The 19,012-nt window shown below is 39.6% G+C and overlaps 1 protein-coding gene across 5 annotated transcripts in view; it reads right to left on the bottom strand.

Moving 5' to 3' along the window:
* Positions 1–19,012, bottom strand: part of DNAH5 (dynein axonemal heavy chain 5) — a 315,032-nt gene that overhangs the window by 141,226 nt on the left and 154,794 nt on the right. For all 5 annotated transcript variants that reach the window (XM_048839609.2, XM_075125448.1, XM_075125450.1 and 2 more), the window contains 14 exons: positions 17,752–17,987; positions 15,428–15,646; positions 14,696–14,758; positions 13,467–13,705; positions 12,209–12,449; positions 11,199–11,398; positions 9,883–10,036; positions 7,913–8,076; positions 7,222–7,378; positions 5,572–5,784; positions 4,923–5,147; positions 2,514–2,686; positions 616–794; positions 135–322 (listed from right to left, as the gene is read on the bottom strand). In XM_048839609.2, the coding sequence (XP_048695566.2) occupies positions 135–322; positions 616–794; positions 2,514–2,686; positions 4,923–5,147; positions 5,572–5,784; positions 7,222–7,378; positions 7,913–8,076; positions 9,883–10,036; positions 11,199–11,398; positions 12,209–12,449; positions 13,467–13,705; positions 14,696–14,758; positions 15,428–15,646; positions 17,752–17,987 (2,651 nt within the window). The remainder of the gene's footprint in view (positions 1–134; positions 323–615; positions 795–2,513; positions 2,687–4,922; positions 5,148–5,571; positions 5,785–7,221; positions 7,379–7,912; positions 8,077–9,882; positions 10,037–11,198; positions 11,399–12,208; positions 12,450–13,466; positions 13,706–14,695; positions 14,759–15,427; positions 15,647–17,751; positions 17,988–19,012) is intronic.

The following is a 19,012-nucleotide window of genomic DNA, read 5'->3' as shown; positions in this document are numbered from 1 at the left end:
AAATTAGTTTTAGGAGACTAGCGATTTCAGCACCGGGGGCGGGGGAAGTTAGTAAATACAGTAAAAGTACCAAATTGTAAGCAGTGACACTGTGGTATTATCACTGAAATCTCATACCCCCTCAGAGTACCTACCATAGTAAGAAATATTCCAAATTCAGGGTTCATTTCCACATTATCTCCATCAGTAAATAGAAAGTTCTTTTTACGCTCCTTCTTACATGTTAACACAATTGCAATTTGCTGTGCAGCTACTGATAATACAGGTAAGTCGATACGGTTAAATTCATCAAAGCAGCCCCAGGAGCCAGACTGAGCAAGACCTTGAACAGAAAGAAACCTCTGAACAGTCTAATGGAAAGCTCAAATTTCCTTTTAAAAAAGTCACCACAAACCTAGTCAGAAAGGTTTCTGTTGAGCCATATCCTTTTAATAGGAAAACTACTATTAATACAGGAACCTTTATCTTGTCTTTGAAGCTGGTCTACATGAGAAAAACTTATTGTAGAATACTGACTGCTAATGTAAACGGTAGACCATAATGGTTGAGTATGTACTAGATTTTTTTTACAAAGGGGTGTCTCAATTTGGGACTTCTAAGTATGGGAATCCTCACCTTTGAAGATTCTTCCTAGTCCTCTGAAATCCATCTGGTCTGAACAGTTGAAGACCACTACATATTTACCAAGGCATCTCCCCATATCTTTAGTAGTTTCAGTTTTGCCTGTCCCTGCAGGTCCAGCAGGTGCTCCACCCATGTTCATTCCCAGGGCCTGGGCCAAGGTGATGTAACATCTACATGAAAACAGACTGTTATTAGGTATCTGCATTGTTCAGGTACCCATGTCTGCTTGATGGCCTAATTGAAAAATGCATCAGTGTGATTTGAAGCCAAGTTCCAGCACAAGGAAAGCCCTCAGTTAACAAGCTTCATTAGCATTTCTGCTGTGGGAGAGAGATCCTCCAATTTATTTGAGGAGAAATACTCCACATCAGCAGTCTTTGGTGCTTTTTACTGGCCATTTCAGATCCACCTTATCACCTCAGCCTGTGCACAGTTGGAGAGAAGGCTCAGGGGGATGTCTGTTGGTAAGTGGAAGCTCATGAGGAAGGAATAGACAACAGCCCAAGAACACCAGCTTCAACAATTTTACCTGGTTTAATTGCTCAAATTACTTTAGCTGGAGTGGCTCACAAAGTAGGTAATATGTACAGTGAAGCAAAATCCTGTATTCACCTCTAGGACAGTGAGAGGTCCATCTTTCACTCTTATGAGCCTATGACAGGGCAAACTACCGCCTGCAGGCTGGATCCAGCCCATCAGGGCTTTCAATCTGGCCCACGGGTTTCCCAGCCCAGTGGCACTCCCGGAAGCCATGTCCTGGTGGCTCCTGGGGGAGGGAGGCCAGAGGGCTCCATGCACTGTCCTCACCTGCAGGCACTGCCCCTTGCAGCTCCCATTGGCCGGGAACAGGGAACTGTGGCCAATGGCAGCTTCGGGGGTGGTACCCACAGGGAGGGCAGCATGTGGCAGAGCCTCCTGCCCCACCCCACTTCCAGGAGCCACAAACGGACATGCTGGCCACTTCCAGGAGTGGCGCAGAGCCAGAGCAGGCAGGGAGCCTGCCTTAGCCCCGCTGCCACCCCGGAGCTGCTCAAGGTAAGCGGCGTTGACCTGGAGCCCGCACCCCGAACCTCTCCTGCACCCCAACCCCCTGCCCTGAGCCCCCTGCTGCAGCCCTCTTGCACCCCAACCTCTTGCCCTGAGCCCCTTCTTGTGCACCACACCCCCTCCCACACCCCGCACTCCCTCCCACACCCCAACCCCCTGCCCCAGCCCTACATTCATGGCCCTGCATACAATTTCCCCACGCAGATGTGACCCTCAGGCCAAAAAGTTTGTCCACCCCTGGTCTATGATGTGATCTGATGCAAATTCAGATTCAATGAAATTGGCCCTATAACAAGGTCAGATGAAGTACTTACAGCTGCTCGAGATAGCAATATGAACTTCTCTATTTTTTGGTTATTTTGGATTCATCAAGGTTCATCCTGTCATCACAATCATGCAGGTGGAGCCCCTACTTCCAAGCAGATCCACACTGACTTCAGCTCTCAGATTTTATTGCACAATAAGAACTTAAGTTTGTGGCTAAATCTGATCAGCATTCATGGGCATTTTCATGTGGAATTTAACTCAATTATTTTTTTTTCAAACTATATTACTTATGTTAACTTTCCTCTAAATAACATAGCTGTTTTATGTCACATATCAGCCAACATAAAGACTAACACAGCATATAGAAGTAATCATGGATTTCTGAACGTTATTACATATTGTAAAGAACAAAAATTATGCTTTGATTCCCAGGTCATGCAAACCCACTGAATGTAAGACTGAACAGGACATAAATCAGAACAGAATTTGGCCCCAAATGAGCAAAACTTTGAGACAATCCTTGTGGTGAGAAGCCAAAAATGATAAACATTGGGTAAGTAATCAAACTTTGTTACCGGTCAGTGAGAGGAGTTATGACAAGCCTGTCAGTACAGCCTAAGAATTCATTCTGGTAGGTAAAACCCACATCAGTGATGTTAATCATCATCTTGTCAGAGTCTTCTTTGAAGTAAAATCTACATTGTTTCAACCACTCAAAGTCTGTAGGGCTCTTGACGTGCATACGGCACTAGGAAAATAAAAAAAAATCCTCAATAGAGCTAACTGATTAAAATAGGCATTTTGCATTTATATACCACATTATGTTAGATCTCCAAGAGCCAGATTAGAGCACCACTAGAAATTCAGTCCAGTCAGCAGTGAACTGCAGCAGCTAGCAACATTACACACACTTGCTGTGTAATGGGGGCAGAATTTTTGGCCAAAGTTTTTTGGAGTGGCATCATGGAATCTAGTGACCATATAAAGTCATTAGAACCTGACTTTATGATATTTTCCAAAAGACCTAAACACAGCTAAACAGCATGGAATTCTGTCTTGGAAAGATGGAGGACTCATTCAGTCCAGCTACCATTTGATTATATGATTTTTAGGAATCTAAGAACCTGATTCTCTACTGCCTTCCAGCTTGGAGGCTCACACCTATGCAAAGAGCATGTAAAATGCCACCAGATCAAAAAGAGGGAGGGAATAGAGAAGAATTTCTAGAAATGAGGTAGGACTTAGAACAAGAGTTTTTTGCATGTGGGTGCTACAGCGTTCAGATACAGTAAAAATGGTAACAGAGAAGTGATTAAAAAAGGAAAGCTGTCATGTAAAGATGAGACTTTTGGGGGATTCTCTCCCAAACTATCCCTTATCTAAAATGTACTTATTTTTATTCCTAAATAGGAAAGGATGGTGGAAGTAAAGAAAGGTGGGTCTTGACTGGCTAAAGGGGAGAGGAAAGGGTAGCCACATCCTTCTTTCTCAAGATCCCCAAAAGCAACAGAGTAATATAAGCCCCTGAAGGTGTCTTCAGACTTTGAAAATCTGAGCCCACTTTGGGTGGTAACTTATGTACATTTGGCAAGTTCTCTCATGATCTCCTGAAGGTTTGAAAAAAAAAAATCTCCAGGTTTCTTTCCAGAACAAGCAGTTTTGTTTTCCTTTTACAATATCTGTCTCATTCTGGATTACCATGGATGCAGCAGATGAGAGGTGCAATTTATTAATCTTACAACCAACATGAGCTGATATTTCGACAGAACTATTATCTATATTGTAGAGATATGCATACATCTCAGAATTACGAGGGTTGGCTGGATTTGTGTGTGTGGCACATCCAGAGAGCCCCTAAAGGATGTGCTTCCTCCCTAAGGGGAAGTAACCCTGAAAGGTCAGAGGAGAAGGTGTTTCCTGCCTGTGGAAAAGTGGAAGGGTTTTGTGAGAGCAAGCATCAGGAGGGGAATTGCCTTTGTTCTCATTATGTTCTGTTACTTAGCTTGTGCCTGTGTCATCATTCCACTGCCTGCTTGTGCTACCTCACCAAGAAAGAAAGCACAAAGTCACACAACAATATTTTGCCTAGAAGCACCACGTAGTAAAAAAATGCTTCATTTATTACTAAAGTCAGTGGATACTTTTTGGCCTGAGCTGTAATTTATACTAAGCCTTCCCCCACCATCTCCTCCGATTAGGCTGCTCTGGCAGCGTGAAGTGACTACGTGGATGTAAGTGTGTTAGTCAATGAGTTTAGGCCCTTTGTTTTAGGTTTAGTGTTGTGAATTTGCCATCATCAGTTTCCGTCCTCTTCCCATCATTTATGAAGTTTTATGCTAGCTCCATTCAGTTTATTCTTGGAACCTCAGTTGATAATCCACAGAACACAGTCAGAATTGCACTCAGAAATGTATTAGAACACTTGCAGAATTTATATAGAATTTGGTAAAATATTATCCCAGGGTTGACCATTCACCACAGGTATTGATCTTGAATTGACACACACTTGGAGTTGTAACTTGGTCTCTTTCCATCAATTCAAATTAGCTATGTTTAATCTTGTCCCAACCCTGAAATTTTATCAGTGGAAATGAACTCAAACCCTCACATCAGCAATTGTAAAAGCAAGGCCTATTTTTCTAACAAGACCAAGTAGTAGAAGTCATCTGTCGTCTGCCAATATTTTTTCTTACAATCCTGAAGTCTAGTAGCCTGATTAGTTTTTACAGTTTCCAAATTATTTTACTGCCTCTGAAGTAACTAAACCCTTACTTTGTCCATGGATCAACTATAACCTGGGCTGCAGTAGTGCAAGCTTCCCCACAGTATCCCAACACCAAACATCACGGGAATGAAATGGAGACTCAATCACTAGATGTAGGTATACATATCATTTTCATATTTGAAAGGGCATATTCAGCAACTATAGAGCCATGTTTAAATATAATACTGTGACAGCACACGAAGCTAAACTGAATGCTTACCAGATCATCAAAGATGTCCCTCTGGTGCACGTGGATAGTGATTAGTGTCTCATATTTAATTCGCTCCACCGGACTGAGCTCTTTGGTTGTCATGTCTATCAGAGTGTTCAGCAAGTCTAAGAAAGATTGGTTTGTCTTCTGCATTATTTTTTTATCATATCTGGCATTAGTCAATGCCTCTTCTGAGTCTCTTGTCCAAATCATTTGGATCCCCAATAACCCAACCTTATGAAAAAACAAACAGTATGCTCTGTGAAGTTTTTTCAGTTAGCATACATAAATATGCTTTTCTATTAATACTTAATAAATTACTCAAAATTAAAATACTTCAAAATTTATTAAAAGGTGTAACTCATGCCTTCATCAGAGAAGTAAAACTACCTTGAGTAAATACTTTATATCCCAAGTCTAGATCTATTTGGTGTACAAATGTGATGCCTTTTGAAAAATCAACAGGAGCTGCACACATCTGAGGACAACATTTTTTAATCAAGGTTCACTCAAACATATTTTCTCCTAATCCCACTAAAATAGTTGCACTATTATAGCACTGTTTATTAGTAGATCTCAAAATGCTTTACAAATCATTTGATTAGCTTTATTTATTTAGCTTTATTTATTAGCTCCGCACCCATTTTAATAAGCTCACCTGTGCTGGGAAAGAAGAAAGAAATTCAATCAACTGGAATCCAGTTTCCTGGATATCCATGGCTGCCTGGCGAATGACAATATGTAATGAGGACTGGGATTCCTTTAAGAGAGAATTGAGCCAGACTTCCACGTTACCCTCAGCCATTACAGGTTTATCCAACTGAATTGTCTCACCCTCTCGAGAACAAATTGACAGAATGCGATCATATATCTAGTTGAAACAAAAAAAAATATTGTAATATACAGAACATTATTGCTACGAACTGGTCATTTCTCCAACATCTCCACAACACAATTAACTATTTTTAATCCTGGTAATTTATTGAACAGGTCAGGTTGTACCTGCCAAAAGAAATTAGCTACAGTAACAAATTAATCACTACTGATCCTGGTAAGGCTTATTCAGAATCAGGGTTTCCTCTAACAGTGTTTTAGCAATAACTGAAGTAAACTTTCAAATGAATAACAGGCTGTAAGATTATCTCACTTGTTAAATTTTACTTCTATTTTCATGTTAGTGCCTAGAGACGCCAAATGATCTAGGCACTATACAGAGGCACTCACTATGCTTGAAGTCTTAAACTGAAAAACAGACCAAGAGTGGGATGCTGAGGAACGGAGTGATTAAGGAACTTGTCCAAAGTCACATAGACAGTTACTTGCAGTGTCAGAAGCCAAATCAGCATCTGCGTATTAATTCAGTGCCTTAACCTCAAGATTATATTTAATCTACAAAAGGGTTTTTTTAAAGCTCCTGAAGGTCTTCAGTACACAAAGCAACAGGACTTGTGCTTATGAAATCTGTAGTCATTTTTGTAAGTCTCCCCACCAAAAACCTAAAGGCTCAGTTTCTCACTGCTCCCCTACCCCCAGTAGATTTTTTAAGGGTGAAATCAGAATGTAAAAAGACTTCTTACATTGTATACCCCTACAGGTGGACATATTTGCAGTCCCAGGATTCCCATAACCACCAGGACTGCTCTAGGAACATGCCAATACCAGTAAAAACCTCCCTAGAATGTTACTAGTGAACTGGTGATACTATTTAGCTTGAGTGGAAAAGTGTGCTTTGTTTGGAATAGGGAGGAGATGGGAAATAACCTAAAATCCCAGTAGCCAACTGTCACAGATATTAAACACTTGGCCTTTACAGGTCTGTCTTCATAAAAAATACCAGACAGCCATTCTTGTTTTGCCTGTTTTCTAACTCAAACACCTGGGCTTCAAAGGTCAACTGGAAAGTGACTGGTTTTAAGTTTTGCAAGTGATACTCTGGGTGGGGATAACCTAGACAGGGAGAAAATTATTTCTAACCAAAAAAATGATATATACACACAGGGCACATACTTGTGGCAACAGAAAGTGTCAGTGTTTAAAACTGCTAACATGATGTCATGTTCCTAAGCCAAAATATAGGTGCAAATTTCTGAACTATCATCCTCACTCTACACACAATTAATTTGTCATGTGAGTGAAGATTCGGAACCCAAGACCCCTGAGGAAAAAGTCTAATTAGCACTAGGGAACTCAAGATCCCTTGTGGATCTGGCGGATGGCCCATTTACCTGTATAACTTTTCATTTAAGAAACTCTGTGCATTGCTTGCCAATCTGCAAGACTAGTGTGGCAAGATTAGAGCAGTGCCCACCTTTTCATGGAACCTGACAGTTTTAATGTTGTCAAAGACATTCAGCAGGTGAGCCTGTATAGTGTGAGAGTCTGATGCCTGGCCAAGTATCTCCAAGAGAGCAGGGTCCGACACAAAGAAGAACCGAGGAAAGGAAAGTCGTTTTTTCTCAAGGTACCTGAGTTTAAAAGAAACAAGCCTCATGGTGGTAATTTATTCAGCACTGCCTTCATAAGGTGAGCTTCATCTTATCCCTTTGGTGATGGGAGACCAAATTTTCCCAACACAACACATTAATGCAGTTTTCATTAGTGGTAATAATAGCAGTTCAGAACCACTGTGCCCCGATGGGTTAAGATTTTGCTTTGATGCTACCATTTGGAATTACAGATTATCTCATTGCACAAAGCCAGTGGAGGTTACAGATCAATCAGAATAGTAATTAAAATTTAAGAGTGCAGTTCTATCTTGCTGAAGTTGGATGCATTTGTTGAAAGTGTTGCTAATGAACTCCATGTCAGGCTTCCTTTACTTCAAAATTAAGTTATGGACTAACCTGCACCCTCACCTTACATGGATGCACAGAAAATAAGCCTGCACCCCTGGGCCCAATGCAAGAGAAAAGCACTGAAAGAATTATTCTCTTGTCTAGTCCCGTGGTTGTGCTATTTATCACCATTTTCTTGGAATTGTACCCTATTAACAGTCTTACCCTGTAAGTGACTTCTGACAAATTTCAAGCTGTTCTAACAAGTGTGGCAGAAGCTGCCCCATGGTTTCATCTCCAACACAGCACTGGACCACATTTGGCATCTCATGGGCTCGCGTCATGATCTTCACCCATGATTTATCTATATTAGAGAAACGCTTGGCTTCCTATGGGGAAAGGAGGGGAAAGCAGGTCATCTACATAACTGAAATCCTCAATTCAGATAGAATAATTCTGAATTCATGAATGCTGCTAAAACTAATGTTCAGACCACTCAGATTTTGTCAACTATCCCCACAGAATGTCAACTTTGCTAGGTGTAATACAAGTTAGGTATTCTCTGTCAAAGCTTTTACATTTCGTTTCCAAGTCTGGCACTGAACCCGTTTCCCTTCCCTCCTCACCCTTCCTCAAGGTAGGAAGCAGGACTGCTCAGTTGCCAGCATTAAGATCCATCATGTTTAAATAAAAAGAAAAGGAGCCACAAGTACTCCTTTTCTTTTTGCAAATACAGACTAACATGGCTGCTACTCTGAAACCATGTTTAAATAGAGTACCCCAGATTTATATTACTTTCCAAAAAATAATGTTAATTTTAACATTAAAGAAACTAGGAGAAATGTTAAGACTCCCACCAGAACTGTATGCCTTTCTTAGTTTGAAAGATGAGTGGACACCTGTAACAAATATTAGTGACTAAATAACAGTCTAGACATGAAAAAACCTACTGGGTCATCTAATTTAGTTTACCACCCCACCAGTACAGTAATGTTCTCGATTGTACACTCCATGTATACTCAGTCTAGTTTTAGTATGAACCCAACAATGGGACTTAGACTATTCCACAGGCAAATACATCTCAGATAAGTTTCACTCACAAATTAACAGTGAGAAGCTTAGACGGTATATGGATTCTTTATCCAGTCTGATTTCACATTAAGAATATACTGTTTTTAAATGATAAAGGATATACAACACATTATATATTTTTATATATATATATATATATATATATATATACACACATATACATACACACACTTTGATCATTTGCTATTTTTATATGACTTCATCAATGGCTGCTTTAACTACTGCGCTGAAGTTTATGAAGCAACTGCTAAAGTTACATTTGTTTTGTATCAGGACAATGAAATTGTTTGTTCAAGTGCAATTGTCTGTGCTCCTAATTATTGGATTTGCACTTGGAATTAACTTGAATATGCAACATGTGGTACAAGTTGTACAAACAAAAAGTGAATTTTGATTGTAGTAACACTTAAGATGAATCAAAAAAGTAAATAAAAATATTACTTTCAATAGACAGATAATCATGCACTCTTTTCAATATTAATACATATAAACTATCACTTTACTAGTTGTCCACAATAAGGACAATATGGCAGACATCTATGATGAGAGGAAGCTAGTAATCAAGGGCCCAATTCATGTCAATGTAAACTGTACCAGATGTGGCAAAGAGTCCTGTGGCATCTGACAAAGTGGGTATTCACCCACGAAAGCTTATGCTCCAATACGTCTATTAGTCTATAAGGTGCCACAGGACTCTTTGCCACTTTTACAGATCCAGACTAACACGACTACCCCTCTGATACTTGTACCAGATGTGAGGCCCAAAATTTGTTTCTCAAAGAAGTTAATATTCGGTTTTGTGTATGCCTTTATTTCAACAAAACCAGTACAAATATCAATCATTTTAAGATCCTGAGTAAAGATTATCACAACATAGTTCAAAACCCCTATCTAGTACTTTTTAAAAATGGATTTCAGCTTTACACACTGTTCTCTCCACAAACCCTACCCTTCTGCTCACATTTTTAAAAGGCCTGAGGGTAGGAAGATGACAAAGCAGGAATGCTGAAACCTACAGTTATAGAAAATGCCTGAGTCATTTTTAAACTAATTCAGTTGTGTGTTTAGAAAGTAGATTTAAAAGAAAGTAGCTATTCAAAAACCTTTGGAAGCTGCTTCGCAATGTCTCCGCCCACAAAAACAGCCTCCAAATAAATCCACAAATTCTGCACTGTCATCCAGTTCTCAATTATGTCTGTTGTGTTGGAAAGGTAGTGTACCCATTTTTGGATCTGCGCCTTGAATGGGGTGTTGTACCTGAAAAAAAATGCATAAAGTTACTGCAATTAGAAAAGAAAACTATGATTTTTAAAGCATGTTTTGGCCTTATCAAGCACATGACATTCTAAGTGAGGAAAATGAATGCCTTGTGTAAATTGGACAGCACTCACTACCACCACTACCCATATGATAATATGCGACACTGACTTAAGGTCTTCTATACACCATTTTTTCCCCAGGGTCAATTCCTGCTCATCCCTGGACTCCAAAATGGGAATGTTAAAGTGAGTAAGGAAAGCAGGACTGGATCCAGAATCTTTCAAGAACCCTGAATACATAAATATAGGCAATGTGAACTACTCTAGGGACACTGAAGGGTCAACAATGATTTTACTTTTTTTTTTTTTACCTATAGCAGCTTACATAATGAAAGTTATTACAACTATCTGTGGTATAAGGAAGTGATCTGCAATTAGTGTGATCTCTAATTACATTACAGATTAAAAAGTGTCAGAAACCCCAAGATTGCCACCAACATCTAGCCACAATCTCACTTAATTGATAGGTCCTTAGCAACCAGTCATCCAAGATTCCCCTGACTCTTACATCATTTTTCGCATTATATTGTTGAGTTGTCATAAAATATAGAAATCCAGACTGATTTACAAGAAAACAAGTTTTCCATCCAAAGAAAACAGCCAATTCTCTTTATACAAAGATCTACAATGAACCCTATCCTTTCAAATTTTAAAATTAACACACATCATTGAGATAGCATTTTATACTCTAAGCACACCTGCAACTTAACATGGATTAGTTGTGACCTGTAAACTGTACAGATGTTTATACATGAGAAGTTCTTGGAACCATATATGGTCCTCAGTCCATGCAATTAGGTTCCCAGGAAGTCAGGGGGTCATGCACAGATTAAAAGAATTGTTAATCCTTTAGATTCTGATCCTGTACCATGGGTGTGTGTTTATACCTACATGGAGCCCCGCAGAGATCAATATGACTCTGCAAGGGCAAAGCTGACCACCTGCGTAGGGCAGCTTTCAGGATGGGGCCTTCATGTTTAGCACTAATATACTAGTGGTATTTCTGTATTTATTTTCTTATTTTTCCTTTTATGTTGGAAGGGGCAACTTTATCTAACAAGCCAAAGTCTTTTGCTAATAATAAATCCCCTCTCTGTTACCTGTTGCTCAAGAGAGAGCCCAGAACCATCAAGCTATCCTCCATGCTAGCAATCGTTTCTGAAGTGCTGTCTCCTCTCAAGAGCAGCTCACCACGAGTTTTAAAGTTGGCGAAGGTGAAAGTTTTGTTGTCCCACTCAGCAATCACCTGTTTCAGCTTCTGCTCAATGTCTCTCTCCTTCACTGCGCTGATGCAAATATCCTAGTAAATAAATAGCCAGTTAATAAGAGAAGCTCTTTCAGCTCGGCCTCAAGCATCCCTATTCTACTATCCTCTCTCTCCATAGCATTCGCTAGGCTAGACGGTTAACATAAATCAGTAAGTGTAAAGACTACTGATATACTTTTCACGTGCAAAAATAATGGAAACCTCTTTATTCATATTCATCTTAAAATTAACACACCTGAAAGAGGCAGGAACTTTGATACTGCAATCCTTCTACAGATGAGTTACATGAGAAGGTAGAGAGCTACTCTGCTCATTCCTGGCAGCCAGACCAGCTGTTTAACTCCAGTTTAAGGATACAAAAGGCTGAGTGGCTATACAAAAGATATCTACCTATCTACAGTTTCTCAAGATCATCTTTCACCACCACCCTACTAGTGGTAGGGACAGGATGGCCAGCTCAGTAATGATCTTTCAAAGCCTCATTAATGCAAAGCAAGTCACCTGTACAAATTTTAACTCCTGTGCTGGGTCCCACTACAATCTTTAAGTCTTTGCAGGATTGATGTCTGTTTTGAAGCACAGGCTATGTTAAGGCTTTGTTACTTCATAAAAGAAATTCAAGGGAAACCTCAGGAATGGGCTGAGTATTTGGAAAGGATACCTTAGTGTGGTTTTGAGTATGTGAGAGTTACTGAAGTACCACAAGTGCCACAAGTACTCCTTTTCTTTTTGAAGGATGTATGGATTCCTTCTATTTAACTACTATGAAAAAGGTCACACTAAGGATATTACAATGCCTTGAAAAGCGTTAACTGCTCATTTCTGTGCCATTCTAACTAATACCTCTATTTCCTCTTTATATTTCAGCAGAGGTGCTTCCATGATATTCCTCAATTTGAAGGTCTCGCTTTCCACCTCAAAGCCGTGTTCAGTGAGATCTGTAATCCTCTTCCAGTGCCGAGCCATCATGGCCTTATTTGACATAAGCTCAAGCAAAGGGCAGCACTCATTGAAATCATCGACTGTCTTCTTTAGATCCAAAAATGCCTGCCATTCCTTTAAAGCGCGAGGAAGTTTGCGACACCTGCATGTATACAATGTTAACTTTTTTGAAGCATTTCAAATGTTCCTTTATGTTACTGAATTAGCTAAGGGAACAAAGCAACAGCAATGGCACAACACAGTTCTGAAGTTAAAGTAGAGTTTAGTTTAAGTTCCCTGAATTTAGTAATTGTACATGTGCTTTAGGAGAACCGATATTTTTCCCCATCAGCCTATTTCATTGGCTGCAGATCAGGGAAGACTACACACCTGTTCTAAGGAGTTCAGCTGAACAATCGTACTACCCTTACAATGAGCATTTTCACGGTCTCTTACTCCATCTATGAGCCACTTTACTACATTATAACAACTATTATCCCAGTAATATTTCTTCACCACATACAACTCTGGAATTCCTTTTAAGTTATTTTTATTTTTCAATCAACATTTGCCAAATTTCAGAAATGGTAAAGAGTTTAAATTTTCTCAAACATTCTCCTTCCCCAAACTTTTGACCAATACTATTGATTATGGGGTACTTAGTGGCAGTATTCTGCCTGGATGTGCAGGATACTCAGGTTTGAGTCTTGAACTCACTCAATTCCCTGTTTGACAAGAGCTTCAATTCTGTACATGTATATCAGCCCCTGTTAGATAGGAAAAGTATTGGGTTACACAGCAGCAACCCCATAGGTTACTGAAGGGGTCCTCTGCAGTGGAAAGTTAAGTTAAATTATTCCATTTGTATTTCAGAAAAATGTAACCATCTTTCAACTAGAGAAAAGTAATGATCAATTCCAAATTTGCCCTCTAGACACAGGGAAATTATTTGTTACTTGGAAAAAACTCCCAAGGAACAAGAATCCTTTAACTCTCAATTGGTAAACTACTCCCTCTTTGGTGAAGACAGTAAAAAGAGAAGAGTGGAAGATTTCAACTACATTTTAAAGAGCAAGAACATGCTTATCTAAGTATAATGAGTAAAAGGCAATCCCTACCATTATTCAACAAGTAAAAACACCCAGCTTAACCATCTGTACACACTTCAACACTTTCTCACCTGTTCTGAAACTCCAAAAGTTCATTATTTATTTTCACAATGTTAACTTCTGACCAGAGGATATCGTAGTAGCCATTGACTGTGTCAATAACATTGTTGTACAGGCTGTAAAGTTTCTGTAGCAGGGTCAGCTGCTTCTTTATCTCAAGTAGCTGAGGATACTGGGTAACAGGCAAACCAAAAAGCTCTTCCCCACCAGTGTAGGTCATGTATTTTCGATAGAGGCTGTCAAATCGGTTCTAATAAAAATATATAGATGCAAATGCTAGTATTATGCTCAGAGCTCTACAAGAGAAAACATAGCCCCTGCTCACAGGTATCTATCATCTAAAGGCAGACAAGCGACACAAGGTGATGCAAAGGATGGTTAGAAAGTTATGTTTAAATAAAAATGGGACACTTACTAGAGCCTGTGTTGGAAGTCCTCATGGAAGAAGCGAGTGGTAGCCTACATGGTAGGATAGAAGGTTGTTTCTGGAATAGTGGGGTGGGTTGAAGAAACTAGTCAGATTGTTATCTTTGGTGGCACAGAGTGAGAAAGGTTGGTTATGATATGGAAGAGAAGAAATGAAGGCATAGGTGAGGTTTGCAGGCCTTGAAAGCTAGGATTCAGGTCTGAAGTGCAAATCCTCAAGTGAGGGATTTGAATAGGGAAGTCAGGTTTTCCTTCCTAGCAACTCAGACCACATTTTGCATGTGAACTCTGGCTGTACTTGAGGGAGCAACATGGGAAGCGGGGCCAAATAGAGAAAACTGCTATAATGAGAGTGGAAACTAGCCAAGGCATGTGGAAGCATTTTATCAGAAGGGTAGCGAAGAGTATATATGTTTGCGGGAGGGTTGCATAATATAAAGAAGTGGGAAGATTTGGCAAAAGCCTGGTGATGTGGAGTGAGCATTAAAAAGTGAGACCAAAGATGCAGATATATCAAAGTGTATGCTCAGCACAATTAGACTCCAGTCAGGACACCTGCACTTAGTAATTATGTTTTATTATACAAATTCTGTATGTAAGATGCATGTTACCCATTTTTGCTATTCAATTTTTTATTATTCTTTGCTAGCTAATGTTGAAAAAATTTCAACAAACTTCAGTCCCAGTAGCCAAATTAAGTGGACTATATAGCCTTGTGGAATTTATTTAAGTATTCTGCTAAATTCTGACTGACTGAAATGTTTTTGCTACTTACATGACATTTTAATTAAGTCTTTTAATTGGGAATGAATACCTGGAACATGATAAGCCTGTCACTGGCTTCCTGAGGCTCAAGACCAACCGCCATTGGTCCATTCTGGAAGAAGAAAGTTAAAGATGCTGTTCACCAATGTTAAAAATAAAGCATTTGGCACATATGATTTCACTGTCTGTTCAAGTGTTAACTTCATTAATAATTTTTACGACTGAGTTTTGCCACCCTGACTCACATCTAGTAGTACCAGAGAGATCAGCATGTCCATTCATAGGGAAAGGTGTTTGGCACAACTAAGGGTGACAGAAGGGGATTCAAGTACTTTTCATACTTAATGAGTTGGGAAGGACCTTTAAGAAGTACCCATCACTATCCCCTTCTACTGGTGAGAGAACAGATGCTAGTGAGCTGGTTTACTGGAGACTGACTCTGTCTTCTTTGCAACAGGGAGGGTGCAAGGAGCTTCCTCCCTCCTACATGCCAGACAGACCTCCCACTCACTGGAGTATAAGCACTATTCAATCGGCTTGTATTGAGCAAGCCTCCGTAACATTGAACTATCATCCCCATTTGACCCCAGCTCCCCTTGCTGAAAAATCACAACCCCTACCACGTGCTCCAGAAAAAAAGTTAACTGACTCTCATGCTTCATGATCACAGCCCCCTTTGCAATGAAGTTGAAAACCACATGGTTTACAAGGGTCACACAGAGAACTTGCATGCTTTTTTTTTTTAAGTTTCTTTCTTTTGAAACACTCCACAGATTAATACCTTGTCGTAGTCTGCATAGTACTGATGACAATCTTCAGTAAATATCCCCACAGTGCTAATTAGTTCTCCCCTGAAGTTAGGCTGCAGAGCTACTAGCTCATTCTGCACTTCATTTGCCCGGACCAGAAGCTTCTCCCAGAGATAGCGCAGGGTGTCCACCTTCTCCATCTCTTCCTTTGCCACCAGCAACTCATACTTGTTTAACATTGCATAGGATTCCTGTCAAAACAATGGTTGCATCTATATTCACCATGTGCAGAACATGCTACATTCTATGCAAATACATATATAAATCCTCAAGATTTTAAATGTGGGAGACTGAAGACAGTGCCAGAGGGCCTTTTAGAGAAGCAGGAAGGCTGTGCTACTATAGTTGTGCATAAACAACAAATTCAGGAATCCATGATCACACAGAAATTAAAACTACTGTTTTTCCTCTTCACAGCATTCAACTCCTGGATCTGATGGATGTTTGTTTGTGTTTCAACCTGTTGCTCTAAAATTATTTTCTGGTTATAATGACAAGAGCCTATGTAACCTACAAATTCATTTCCATTGTGATACGGGCAAGAGGAATTAAATTACAGCTATGCTTCAGAACTGACCCACGATAATGACTATGTTCAGCACTACCACCGGTAATACATGGAAGAGAGAAGTAGCTAAACGTTTTACAATAAAATAAGCAACACTCTTGAACAGATCTTCTTTTGCATACATGCTTAAATCTAATATCAGACATGTACCACTGAGAGCAGTGGGAATCCATCACAGCCACGGTTTACCAGAGATCTTAGGTGTATGAATTGACAATTAAGTATATTAGCTGCTTTATTACCTGCTCCCCCAACTCTGCCCCTCCCACATCTATAGATTCCAGTATTGTGGTCTCTGAGTACCTGAATTTTCATATGTACCATGGATGCTTTGTTTTGATATACTACATTGCAACAACTAGCAAAGTAATCAGAAACCAATTAAATTGGTCTAATGTATTTTCATTCTAGAACTTTAAGAACTTTGGGTAACTGTTTGGTCTGAACAAAAATATGGGTGAAAGAGGAACTGGAACTGTACTGTACTAATGACAGCCAAGAAAAACATTTTATTTAGACCAAATAATGAACTAAAAATCAATCTTGATATGAGCTTTCCTAAGGAAGAGTATGCCAAGATACAAAGCTAGCCAAAAACTGGTATGTGAATCAACAGATATGTCTGTTATTTGCACCTCTAACAAATGCATGAATGCTTTCTAGCTTCCAGGGATACTGAAAGTATCATGTATGAAACTCAATATTTTCAGTCCACAACTCATATTTGGAGCACATTAGCACATTATTTCCTTAATTACAGCTATAAACTGCACTTCAGAAATTGCTGAAGTTTATTCTAGAGAAAACTGACATTGAAAAACAGTTGTCCTAATCAAGCATTTCGTCAGCAAATGTACCCCTTATATATCCAAGCTGAAAGAGTAGACTTGCTCTGGTAAGTAGAAAATATGCACTAGGCTAAACTAAAGAGCTAAGAATTCAAAAGGCAGGCACAACAAAGCACAAAATAGTTGGTTGCTGATTGGGAATTTAAGCCAGAAGCTTCTATTTGAGGTGTAGCCATCAATAAGCCACACTGTACAAAACTGCATTGGGATAAGGTCATGCTTTAATGGTGAAACATTCAAATAGGAAATGGGTATTTTCTTTAAAATTACAGCATATTCTTTGAATCTTCAGTCTTGATCAGGAGAACCTGTGATTCTCCCAAGAGTCAGGAACACTTTTCTTTATCAAGTACTTGTCCTCAGTAAGATGTACCTCCTCAGGCAAAACTCCACCTCTGTCTTCCTTCTTGACTTAGATCTGCAGGATACCCTCCCTATACAGTTTACATTTAAGCCTGCTTGAACTTGTTCTACCAGACTCCAAAGATCTCTGGTTATTCATCTAACAGTCACCTCCTTTGTGTCTCCATACGCTTTGGCCTCTGCAGCACCCAAGGGCAACAGCCTTCTTGTCAACTGCCTTAGTAATTCTCATTTGAGAATTCCACTTGCCTGAGCCTCTCCATTTCTCTCTGCTGCTATGGCAAGTCATGCCTACGTCCTGCCTCTTGGCTCATTGAGTTTACATTTGCCCTAATGGGAGTTCTGCACATGAAGGACTTTCAGGACCAGACTCATTTTATTATTTAACTAATTAGCTCATATTAGCACTAAGATAGCTAGATAGATAGATATTCTCATCACATTTTCAAAATTTACACTGCAAGACAGTGTTCTATACACACCAGAAGTAAACACACACCTATCCCCTTTTGATTACCTCAATTGGTACCACTTGGAAGTCTATGGGGATTTGTTGCTCTCTAATCTCTTTTAATGCAGTCATAGCTATTCTTATGTCATCCAAATCCTTAATTTGTCGATTCAGTTTCTTGCCGATTTCCTCCACAAATGTGAAAATGTTTTCCATCTCTCTTCTGTATTTCTTGTTACAGTGACGCCCCAACTCAATCATCCAAGCCTTGGTTTCTGCAGCCAGTGCTAGCTTCAGGTCAGCTAGAAAACAGACAACAAGTCATTTTAGATAATTTCCCCAAACACAGGCTTTATACACACAAGCCTCTTGTTAAATTGTCAGTACTTTTTCAAATATAAACATTGATTTTGTTTTCAGATGACTGTTACATATGTGTTTTATTCTCGTGTTTATGGAGTTAAGAGATTTGGCAAAAAGCAATGTAAATTTTGTCAGAATGGTCATTTCAATTTAATCTTAAAACAATCTAATTGCTGAGGACCTGTTTTTGCCTCTCAGTGCCATAAGGATGCTGGACAAGGGTCCTTGAGGCACTGAGCTTCAGTGGTTGGAGCCAATATGCTTATAGAAGGCAGTTTATGTAATGTCTTCAGAGATGCTGGAGCGAGCACGCTGAAGAGTGGCAAGGGCTGTACCTCTACAAGCATTTCAGGGTCCTATTTTCACAAGTGCTGCTATACCAATGCTCAGCCCCTCTGTAAGTGCACTCCCTTAGTTCTAGCCTCCAGGTAGAAGTGTGCATATGGTGAGGGGAAAAACCATGCATAGAACCCATCCATCACCCTTTTTGGGGTACATAATACTGTTCATAGCTCAAGTGCCACCCCAATCAGGGTGCAGCTGAATGATGACCGATTCCTGTATTGGAATGCTTTGGATGGACCCTTCCCCGGCTGTGAATTCACACAGAAGGAGCCATAATTTGGCTCTTTAATTTCTATTTTACACAATTGTGAGCACTCACACTACACATGTATTATCTTGTTCATCAGTTTAGTTGTCCTCACTCCAACTTTATTCACTGAACTATCAGGTTAAATAAAAACATGACGGGACAGTTATCATTTAAATCATTTTAGAATAATTCGGGGAGGGGGGAGTTAAGTGAAATCTTTAAAAAACAAATGATACCAAAACTACTCATTTAACTTGTAGGAGCTTTGGCATTTGATTTAATGGGCACAAGTTTCCAATCTCAATGGGGAAAATTAAGGTCCCAATGCTTATTTCTGCTATGCTGGAGTAAAACCTTTCAAAGCAAGAT

This window comes from Caretta caretta, chromosome 2 (genome assembly GCF_965140235.1).
Source record: "Caretta caretta isolate rCarCar2 chromosome 2, rCarCar1.hap1, whole genome shotgun sequence".
Lineage (NCBI taxonomy): Eukaryota > Metazoa > Chordata > Testudines > Cheloniidae > Caretta > Caretta caretta.
Note: the sequence above shows the minus strand (reverse complement) of the source record. Positions and strands in the feature narration are given on the sequence as shown.